At 43.7% G+C, this 11,857-nt stretch overlaps 1 protein-coding gene across 4 annotated transcripts in view; it reads left to right on the top strand.

Moving 5' to 3' along the window:
- The first annotated feature begins 3,680 nt into the window (after positions 1–3,680).
- Positions 3,681–11,857, top strand: part of LOC119181044 (GTP-binding protein 2) — a 108,137-nt gene continuing 99,960 nt past the window's right edge. For 3 of the 4 annotated variants that reach the window (XM_075874879.1, XM_037432218.2, XM_037432219.2), the window contains exons 1-3: positions 3,682–3,890; positions 7,499–7,703; positions 9,783–9,958. In XM_075874879.1, the coding sequence (XP_075730994.1) occupies positions 7,553–7,703; positions 9,783–9,958 (327 nt within the window). In that variant the 5' untranslated portion in view covers positions 3,682–3,890; positions 7,499–7,552. Of the gene's footprint in view, positions 3,891–7,498; positions 7,704–9,782; positions 9,959–11,857 lie in introns of all 4 variants that reach the window. The other variant, XM_037432220.2, reaches the window with a different exon arrangement.

The raw sequence follows: 11,857 nt of genomic DNA, 5'->3' as shown, positions 1-11,857 counted from the left end.
GGATGGATGGATGGATGGATGGATAGATGGATGGATGGATGGATGGATGGATGGATGGATGGATGGATGGATGAATGGATGGATGGATGGACGGACGGATGAATGGATTGACGGATGAATGGATGGATGGATGGATGAACGGATGGATGAACGGATGGATGAACGGATGGATGAACGGATGGATGGATGGATGGATGGATGGATGAATGGATGGATGGATGGATGGATGGATGGATGGATGGATGGATGGATGGATGTATGGATGGATGGATGGATGGAAGGATGGGTGGATGGGTGGAAGTGGCTGTACTCTTTAGATCGGGCGGCGGCTAACGCATCCTAACCGTAATACTTAGTGAACTAACCATTAGATTTATCTTTTTTTTCCTTTAAATAGTGATGTTGAGGATTCGTACTTTGCAGTGAAGCATTGAATTTTCACTCGTGCCTTGACTTTAGCCACCAATCAGATAACCTCCTTCTAGTTAAGTCTACCCGCTTAAAGTCTATTTTGCCCTCCCTGTCCCTAAACCTCAGTGCTTTGAAAAACTCTGCGCCATCATCCTGAACTATAGGGTGAAGCCCTTTACAGAACATTATCAAGTGTTCGGCGGTTTCTTCTTCCTCTCCGCGCGCACTGCATACTATGTCTACCCCTTCGTATTTGGCCGATATGTCTTGGTTCGCAATACTCCCGTTTCCTTCACTTTCTTCTTAACCGATAGTTCTCTTTGGTTTGGCCACCTGCTGTTTTCTAAGTATTTACCAGTCAATTTCCTGGTTCGCTTCCTCCATTTTGTATCGATATTCTTCATGTACAAGTAGCTGAAAACCTTCCTAGCCCAACGATACTCCCCCATTTCTCTCAATCGCTTCTCAAATTTTATCTTGCTGCTAGCTTCCCTGCCCTTAAATGATGTCCATCCCATATCACCTTGTACTCCCTGATTTGGTGTATTCCCTAGAGCTCCTAAAGCAAGCCTACCTGTTCCACGTTGCTTAATTTCTAATCTTGCTTGAACTTCTGATCTCATGCACAAGACCGCATTGCCGAACGTCAGCCCAGTAACCATGACCCCTTTCCTTATCGTCTCACAACATCATACCTATTGTTATTCCATAGTGCCCTATTTTTCATCACTGCTGCATTCCTGTTACCTTTAGTCGTCACGTATATTTCGTGTTCCCTTAGGTACTCGGTCCCATTGCTTATCCATACGCACAGATATTAGTATTTATCTGTTATCTCTAGCGTGACCTCCTGTATTCTAAGCTCACTACCTTTGTTGTCATTGAAAATCATGACTGCTGATTTTTCCTCACTGAATTTAAAATCTAACCTATCTCCCTCATTACCGCAGATGTCCATCAATCTCTGCCAATCTTCCTTGTTGTTGGCCATTAGCACTATATCATCGGCGTACATTAATGCTGGTAGTGCCTGATCAATGAGTTTTCCTTGTTTGACTAAAGAGAGGTTGAAGCCAAGTCCACTTCTTTCCGATTTGGCCTCTAATCCTTGTAGGTACATCATGAATAACAAGGGTGGCAGTGGACACCCCTGCCTAAGTTCCCGTTTCATCTCTGTGGGCTTGGATACCTGTTTTTCCGACTTTATAACTACCTTGTTACTTTTATAGATTTCCTTTAAAAGATTAGTGACTCCATCTTCCACACCCAGTGTGTCTAGTATTCCCCACAAGTCCTCTTGAACCACGCCATCGTACGCTCCCTTGATATCCAAAAATGCTAGCCACAGGGGCCTGAGTTCCTTTTCTGCTATTTCGATGCACTGCGTCAGTGAGAACGAATTTTCTTCCAACCTCCTGTGTTTCCGAAACCCATTCTGCTGTTCCCCCAGCACCCCCTCATCCTCTATTCATGTCTGCAGTCTTTCCTTTATAATCTGCATCGCCAGCCTGTAGACCACTGATGTCACTGTTATAGGACGGTAGTTGTTTATGTCATCTTTGTCCTCCTTTACTTTATAGATCATGCTCATCCTGCTAAGTTTCCATCCACCAGAGACTTCACCATCGATTATTGTTGTGCTCACTGCCTCTCCCAAAGTCTGTTTAGACTTCGGACCCAATGTCTTTATCAGCATGATTGGAATGCCATCTGGGCCTGTTGATGTACTACTTGGAACCCTCTTCTCAGCCCTTTGCCACTCTCGTTGTGAAAGTGAAAATGGAGCCATTGTGCCACTTGATCCATCCCTGTCTATAGTGGTGCATAAGGCACTCCTTTGTTGAATTTTTTCTGTCACCCTTGTTCTTATATATTCAATAGATTCGTCCCCTTCTTGCCTAGCACCTTGAGCTGTCGTTATAAATAATAAAGCTCTGCTTTAGGCTCGTCTCCTTTCTTAGGGAGTTTAGATGGTTCCAAAATTTCACAGCTGCCTTTCTGTCCTTTTTATGTAGTTCTGCCAGCCACTGAGTACCCTTTCTTCTAGTCTTTTTATTGATCAGGAGGGATGCTTCCCTTCTAGAGCTTAGAAAGATTTCCCATTTTCTTTCAACATCATCTCTCGGTTCACCCCGTTGCTTAGCATGTCTGTGTTCCCTAGAGGCTTCCTGACGTTTCGCTAAGGCTCTCTTAACTTCCTCATTCCACCAACTCTTGGGCTTGTGTCTTCTTTTCCGGGATTGACTTGTCACGTGCCTTAGCAAGCTCTAGCCCAAACAGTCTAGTTAGATTTGTATATGTCCACACAGTTTTATTATCCTCAATTATTACTTTCTCAATTTGTTTAGCAGCAATTTCTATTTGTTTTTCTGAATGAAAAATTTCCTGTAGTTGCTCATCTTGTCTCCTTCCCACTTTCGCTGCTCTTTCAAAACTTAGCTTGATACGTTTGTGACCACTACCCAGACTTCTGGAGCCACCTTCAGCTATGTGCATTCCCCTGAGCTTATCATACATCCTATGTGACATCAGTGCGTAATCTATCATTGACTGCAGCCTTCCTATCACCCATGTTATTTTCCCTTCACACTTCTCGGTACTGTTGCAAATGATGAAATCATGCCTTTCACACATATCCATGATCATTTTGCCTGTTGAGTCAGTATACTCATCTATATCTTCTATGTGCGCATTCATATCTCCTAGTATAATTATCTCGCACTCTCTTCCTAACTCCTGAATGTCCTTTGATATACACTCTACCATTTCCTGGTTTTCCTCTCTAGCCTTTGCTCCCGTCCACAAGTACACGAAACCAAGGAGTGTCAATGACATGCATGTGGAGGTGGTGTTCTGTAGCATAGCCTCCCATATTGTTCTTGCCGGCCGGATGAGCGCGAAATGCCCGTCATCTATGGAGACGTCACATACGAAGAGTCAAGGGTTTTTGTACTTGGCCTTTAAGATTAACAACTCTGGCGTTTGCTAGTTTCAAAGGCTATGCCTTGTACTAAAGTGTTTGTCTGCTGAATGAACGCAAAACGCCCGTCATCTATGGCGTCGTCACTTACGTAGGGTTAATTACAATTACGTGCACGCCTTTTCAAAACTTTTTTTGCGTTATTTTTGTTGCATAAAAGCTCAAAAAACGTATAAACTTGTTTGAAGACAACCCTACTTAAGTAGCGCCACTACCACAGTTCCGACGACGGCCGCTTTCCAAGTGACCGCCAATAATCCGGCAGGCAAGGCAAATTTAGGAGGCTGTGTCTGTGTGATGGAGTGACGTGCATGCCAGCAGCTGATGTTCTGTGCTGATGTCAACATGGCGTAATGTGCCCTGCGCGTGCGATTACATTGGGTCGTTCGGATGCCCAACTCTTGCCGACTGTCAGCCAAGCTCACGAACTTGGTGTGATACCGCAGTCGACCATAGTATACTAACTCTATGCAGCCGACCATACCAGTGTTTCCATACGGTGAGTGTTGTCTTGCGACACCGTTATCGGCCCGCGCAAAAGGAGCTGCTGTGACATTCAGTGACAGTATTATTCAATTAAGACATCAAATAAACAATTGACGCCGTGTGCACGATATCAGTCGCGCTGATAAAAGTTATAATGCGCGTCGGACGCGCGCAGGATCTTTGTGCCAGTGTACGTGCTTGTACAGTACTTCCCATTGCATCATGACCAAGGCACGTAAATATTTGGCAGCAGTGCGTGAAATTCTCCTGCGCACATTGAACCCATGTGTATTCAATGTGATTGTTTCCGATTGAGGTGCAGACGCAGTCTATCATGTTTACATGGTTTTTTGCACGATGATGTATTATGCGCAAACCTGTTTTGTCGCCCAGCTGCTGCGGGTGGTAATTTAGACAGTGCCTGGGTAACCTTCGCCAGTCCTCTCCGCTGCCAGTGTTCTTACCAATGTTTGGGTTCGTTCACACTGGTCTCACGATACACTTTCGACCACGTTCGAGTGTTTTGGTTATGATTGGCTTACTCTCACGAGATGATTGATCGCTGTAGATAAATTCGATGCCGATCGGGGCTCGATTGCGATCGATAGTGTGCGTAGAGGCTCGAATTACTTTCTGTGCTTCCTGTTGTCAGGTGGGAGGGGAATTCGGCAACCGAAAGCGCCTGGTCTTTTGAACTCGTTGTCGACCCTTTGTCGGTCGCTGCGGCTCCACCTACCCTGGAGTTACACAACGGGAGTTTTTGATTCGGTCACACCCGGGTCAAAGAGCCGTTGCTTGATGCAAGGAACAGGTGTAGCCGATTCTTAATACCGTGTACTTGAGCGAACTTCGACGGACCCAAATAGTTCTTCATACTTTAAGTTCAATAAACTGAATATTCACTTGAATACGGTACAGCATTCGGCACAGCAGATGTCACGCCAAAAGTGTGAAATGGAGTTTAAATTGAAAAGAATTCTGTAATTTTCATTTGGACTGGCGTCCTTTGAGCGCAAGAAGAGACAAAACTGTCCATATAGTATGTTACTGTGCACTGTCTTTGGGACAGCTTGCTGATGTGAAACAAAATCTTGCAATGTTTTAATACACCCTACAGCCTCGGCTAGAGATACAGGATTTGAACTTGCCTCAGCTATTACAACTTCTTCGTCGAGCTCTTCTTTCAATTCCGGATCAACACTGGAGGCATGTTTCCAAAACTGACATCTCTGGACGGGTACTGAAGTGCACGTGGCTCGTTTTCGTCCCCAGCACAACTGCTTTGTCTTAGCATGCTCGAGTTTGCACCGTTGCCAATGTATGGCCGATTTGGGGGCAGCACACATTGGCTACGCCAGGGCTGCAGAGTGCAAAACTTCATTGAATTGACCTAAAAAAATGAGTCCATATGCACAGACCAAGTTCAATCAACTGAAATGCTCACTATTCAGAAGTGTCTTTACTGAAAGATTTGCAAAAGAATGCATACCAAAACTGTTGGGGTTTTTGTAAAAGTTCGTTATTCTGAAATATTTGTCAAACTTACATTTTTACAAGTGAGAGTTCGCTATAGCACAAAACACTTATTAGCTTTGAAGCCTTGAATCACCTAGGCATTTGTCCTACCCGGACTCAAGCGCTGCCATTTAATGTGACGAAATGAATCACATGCACAGAACAGAAGCAAGCAAAAGAAGTATATTAACAGGTCAGCAAGATATTGACCCCGTCTTGGATCAGAAGGGCCATCATTGGGCATGACAGAATGATTTTCCGGCATGAAATCTATGTATCCAAATGCTGCCTCATAGCTAAAGGCCAGCAAAAAGGTCAGGTTCATTCTAAAGGACAGGACCTGCAAACACTAATAGAAAAAAAGTCAAGATGTCCACTAGCAACTCAAGATTCGCACAAATGTGGAAAGGAAACAAGGCACAAAAACTCGTTTGCACATGCCCATGCAGTGGGCAAATCTATCAATGTTGCCCGCGTGGGGGTCTACGTGAGGAGTAACTAATAAGGCATTTGATTTCATTTTTATGCAAGTTAATCGATGGTTGTCTCACTCATGCGCTACCAATATTACCGATATGCCATGCGTCGATCACCAGACGCAGTTGATTATTCCTATGTCGGTATAGGAGTCAGCGTTCGTGGTGTCTTGACTTCCTTCTTATGGCTGTGTCTGCATGCCCTGTCTTTTTGAATGAATGCTTACCATCCTAATGATTGGATTGCCGCTGCACAAGTTATATGAGAGCACACGACAATGCAGGCCATCGTCGCCACTGTGAAGCAACCCAGGTCTTGTGCTCATATACCAGCCCCAGCTGCCAGTCCCCAGATCATAAAAAGCATGCGAAGCTGGGTTGAGTAGCTCGCAAAGTCGAGCAATTAAAGAGCAAACTTTTATTACGCACATATTTGGCACTGTAGGTATCGCTATATAAAAAAAAGAAACATGAAAAAAACTAGGTGCACAAAAGTGTGCAGGTGTGCTCAAGTAGACAGGTAGTTCATCCATAAAACGACAGGAGGGTGAGGACAGCTTGTGATGACAAATTGTGTAAACAGAGGTTGTGTGCTCGTTTTGACTAGTGGACTTGTCTTCTTCAGGGCTAGAACAGTTCTGGCCTTGAAGAAGACATGACGGCTCGAGCACATTCAGCCCTTGTTTAGGGTTTTTTTCATGAGGTAGTTTATAGCTCATGAGAGATTAGAATGTAAAAACAATTGAAACAGAGCATAATGTTTTACAATTAGATAAGCCCTTAGGCAATCTGTTTCAGTGCATGCAGGTGTGCAGATTGAAACATATTCTTGCATAAGCGTGTTTGCGTGAAGATCGAGTGAAGGGAAGAAATGTACAAGTTTTTTGTTTCTGCGAGATCACTGTAAATTTGGAAGAAAAGTCCAAATTTAGTTTTTATGTAGTGTTGAGCTAAGGGCGTAGTTAGTGGTTTGGGAGTTAGTGGTTTGGGCTAGTTGGTTGGTCATGACAATTGTTATAGCTAGGGTTCGCTAGCCAAGGAGTGTCTAATTAATTTTTTGCTGCTCTTATAGAATTAAAAACCAGACACAAACCTGGCTGTGTAATTCTGGGTACAGTCCAATTTTTTTTTATATGATAAGAGGTGTTCAGATATAATTCTGTGCAAGTGTAGCCAAGTAATTGGTAAACAGTTATATTTATAAAGTAGCTCTTTTACACTTTTGGGGGTTTTTTAAAAATTGCATCTAATGAATGTAAGCATCCGGGAATATTTTTAGGTGATTGATACATTATATGTGTTTGGCACAGGTCATACTGTGCAGCACAGGTGAAAAAAACTTCAAGCTATTTGTAATGTTCACCCATATATACTGTCCAAATAACAGTATGATTTGTAGGGCAAAAGATATAAGTTGGCATTTAGCACTGTTCAAAGAATTACACCATTTGCAACATGAACCTTGAAAATAGTGACACTAATACTAGTGGGAGCAGCCCGCTTTGGGCTAGGAAACTAGCATGGCCTATCGGACTCAAAAGTTCTTTCATCTCTATATTCATAATAGCCTTCTCTGTCAAGTCATCTTATTAGCATGCGATGTTATTCTCTCTTATGTTTGCTTTGGTAGGTCCTTGCAAGGATGTCTGAGTGAAGGAGCTTTGGTAGGACTAGTTACGCTACCATGGAGTCTCTGTTTGGGCCTGATTCGGAGGAACTGTGGCTTCCCCCAGAGGCGGCTGAAGGAAATGTCGAGTATAAACTGAAGCTGGTCAACCCATCGCAGAGCCGTCTAGAGCATCTCGTCACCCAGATGAAGTGGAGGCTACGCGAGGGTACGTTCTTGGCCACACCCTTCAGCAGCAGTGACTGCATTGGTGTGTACAACTTTTAATGCTACCGAGGTGGTAATGTGGGCACAATGGTATTCCTTGTTTATGAACAGTAAAAGTGCTCTTGAATGAACACACAATGAAAGAACACACCTGCCTATACGCAGCACAACATGTAACAGTTTATTTTGTAATCCTAACACTACTTACTAGTATATAGCAAACTAAATATGAGCACGTCTGCTATGCAGAAGTAACAAGAACTTTACTAGGCAACATCACGGACACCAAGGAAATCAAATGCCTTTTTTTTTTTTTGTCAGTGCAAGAGATGGCATGACGATAAAAAAATGGGTGACAAGTGTGTTGGCATTTCTATCGTACTGATAAAAAAAAAGAATATTATTTTCTTGGTAAAAGAATTCGATTTTCATGGTGTCTGCGAAGTCGCCTTGTAATGTTTTTGTTACTTCTGCAGAGCAGATGTGCTCATGGTTTGCTTGCCATATAGTAAATAGTGTTAAGATCACAAAATTAACTCTTGAAAGTTGCCCAGTGTATGGGCGGGTATGTTCCTTCATTGTGCATTCGTCTCAACTGTGCTTTTACTGTTCACGAACATTTTAATGCTAGTTGCGTCAACTTGTGGTCAAAAAAGAGTAAGACACATTGCTCATTGCACTAATGAACCTTCTGCATAGCCAGTATGTCTTGATTGAACACCAGTGTGCTATTTACGATCACTTTGGTGAACACAATCCAACATAGTTCGACGTGCTGGGTTTTAAAACCAATGTCAGGTTACTTTTATCAAAATGAATGCCATCCAAGACTAATTGTGCAAACATATGGAGCCTATGATTTCATTGTGTTGATGTCAAAATGGAATGTGACCGTGACTGCACAGTAATAAATGTTTAATTAAATGCTAATTAAAACAGCACTGACACTCACATCATACATTACTTCATTTCCTTTTTTAAAAAATTATGCTCTATAAATTTGACACATTCATAGACAGTGTATTGTACTTCACGCCTGAATGGTGATATTTATACCTACTAACCTTTCATGGTGCATCAACTCACTTGCCAAGCATTTTTTGCGTGAACACTGCTCTGTATTTACACTACCCAAAAACAAGCTGCTAATGTTTCCAAGCATTCAGTTCAGTAGAATTAGCTGTTACACAGGTTACAAATTAAGCAACTTATGGGCTTAACTGTGCTCGAAGAAATCCAGAGACTGTTCTTCCGGCTTCAAAAGAATTATTTGAAGTGGTGCTGTGTTAAGAAAACGTGAAAAAAAAAAGCATGACTCATTTCACATTGATGAGCCTGTTGAACTGAAATATTTGAATGTTAGTGCCAACAAATATTGTAAAAGCTTGTTGATTCAAACTGTTCAAATTGAGCAGAATTAATCAGCGGGCAAGTGTTAGAATGAATGAACAGTGCATCATACTATCTAAAAGAAGCCAGGTCTGGGCGTGTTATGACAAATTACTGCACGTTTGTGGCTGGTGAGTTCATAAATTTATGAGATGCCAGAAATGTGAGCTTAGATGCCAAAGTATTTATGCTCCAAAATACATTGACTTTCATGGCAGAGTCAACACAATTAAATTTAAATGTAATCAGCAATTTGCACACTCTTGCATTTCTTTTGTCACGTTTGCAGCTTGCCCGAGAGCTTCAGTGCAGTGTCTGAATTCTCATCTGCCAAAATAAATTTCTGTTTTGTAATTTCACATCTCCATTAAACTTGGTTTTGTTTGGTTTTGCAACACATTGTAATCACTAGCGGGCTGACTTCAACTAGGAGCGATGAAGACCAGGGGCTCCCAGTTTGAATTGAACATTCTGGATACAGACGCATTCGTATCCATAATTTTTTCCCCTTAGAAATACACCTGACGAAGCTGGGACCAGAGCGTGGCTTTGAATTAACTGCAAGTTTAAATTAACCAAGGGCGAATTAATGAGGTTTTACTGTGGTGCCAAGTGACACTGGGCGGACTGCAGTGGTCCCCAATTTTTAACAGTAATAGTCTCAGTATCATTGCATATTTGTTGCCTGCAGGCCAGGGTGAGGCTATCTATGAAATTGGCGTGGAGGACGGAGGCCTGCTGGTGGGACTGAGTGCAGCCGACATGGCCGCCTCCTTGGCCACCCTGCAGTGCATGGCCTCTAAACTGGGTGCCTCTCTCACGGTACTGCGTGAGCGCTCCATAGGCAACGCTCGCAAGGCCGCCGAGGTAGGCATCGTCCTGTAAGGCTTTTTGCCTGCAACCCCAGGTTATTCATGCCTTCCCGATTCTCGCAGAGTTTCTCGCAATAATACCTAGAGGGAAATCTGGCACCACCATTTGTGCGAATTTTTTTTATGAGGGGCGTCGTTGCCATTATGGGAGTGACGGTGTATGCAAGGCTGGTGTTTTCTGGTGGTGAGCGAAGTGTTGTGACTTCCTTTTATTCATCCCTCGTAGCAGAAGAGCAGCCATCATCATTATTGAGCCTCCTCACGAGCTGACGCTTGGCCTCGTGGCAGCCCTGGCCCACCCTTTTCTTTTTTCTTGTGAGCCGCGCTGCAGCAGCACCAGGCTTGGAGGTCCAACACGAGGCTTCGGCTAAAAAGCAGACTGGGCTGCACAAATAAGGCTTCTATAAAAGAAAGCTTTTATAAGTGGCTCTCGTTCTTCAGTTATACCGTACTTACTTGCATAATGAGCACACTTGTTTTCTAGAAAAATTGAAGCAAAGTTGGAGTGCATTTATTATACTGGTCAAATGTTATGAAAACTGTTTTGGTATGAGCGAAAAATGCGGTAGTGCAAAAAAAAGTTAAGGTCGCTTAGTCTCACAATTGACATACACGTACACTGTTGGGAGACGCACTTTGCCAACATCGTGGCAACCTCACACGACGACTGCAACAATGCCGTTGACATTGCTGCAAGTTACTACCGAAGCATCAACACATACCGTCAATAACAAGATTAATGACAATATATAGCATCCGCCTCACTGTCCACATGATAAGTTACTGTAGAAAAGGTAGCCTATCCGTGACTCCAACTGAGCACTCGCCACCTTGCAGGTGCGCCTGGAAACAACGCTAACGGGGTCAACCTTAAAAGGATACATGTGACCACGTTGCGCATGTTGAGACCCGGCTGCATAATTTCTTTCTTTACGCCATGCTGCACGCGAGAGCCCGAAAAATAAGAAAGTGATGTCCAGAAACCATTGTAATGTGTCGTAATGCGTGGCATTGTGGTGAAAAGATTGCAACGTATCGCTCGATCACCTCCTGAAGAATGCAGGCGATGTGCGATGGGGAACAGTGCAAATCAGAAACTTACGCATTGGATAGAAGGTGACGGACACTACGGCACTTCGTTCTAATCACGGTCGCGTAATTCCTCTCAATGAATTCAGAATTATTCAGCTTGTGTGCATTCTTATCAATAATGACCCTTTTCAAAAAAGGGCGCCCCTAGCGCCGCGGACGCGAACTACAGTCTGCCGCCATTGTGAAGCCACCGCAGCAGGCGACGCAGGCTGTGCGTTCCAGCGACGCTGATGCGCGTTTCTTGCAGCACGCACAGACACCTCTTTCGTGCCTGCAGGGCGCAGACCGCGTCAGGAGGGCATGCCGATGAGAGTTTCTTGCAGGCCGGATCCGTGCATTGTCAGTCATAACAAGCCAGACCGTCTGTTGAAGGGTACAAAATATTGCTCATTGTGCAGTGGAAGCAGCTCAAAAAGATTATCGGAGAGTACTTGGAGCTCGTTTTAACCTAGAAAGCGGTGCAATTGCAGCAGATGATACGGAGATCTAGCCGCCAACACAAACATCACAGCACTTATGCATTTGACGGCTCGCTTTCCATACCCTCATGATGGTACTAGCTATCCCACGCCCCTTTGTGAAGCAAAAGTGACGAAAAGCTCACCGTCAGGTGGCGTATTTATGAAAAGGGTCTGTTCAACTTCCTCTAAGCGCGGAGTATAGTTTCGTTTGTACAAGTAAGCACTTTAGGAAATTTGTTGTGTTACGTGTGTGAGTATTTTTCGCATATGCTTGTTTTCTGTGCAAGTCCTAGCTATCCCACGCCCCTTTGTGAAGCGAAAGTGACGAAGAGCTCACCGTC

Source organism: Rhipicephalus microplus, chromosome 10 (genome assembly GCF_043290135.1).
Source record: "Rhipicephalus microplus isolate Deutch F79 chromosome 10, USDA_Rmic, whole genome shotgun sequence".
Classification (NCBI taxonomy): domain Eukaryota; kingdom Metazoa; phylum Arthropoda; class Arachnida; order Ixodida; family Ixodidae; genus Rhipicephalus; species Rhipicephalus microplus.
The sequence above is the reverse complement of the archived record's forward strand: the minus strand, read 5'-3'. Positions and strand labels throughout refer to the sequence as shown.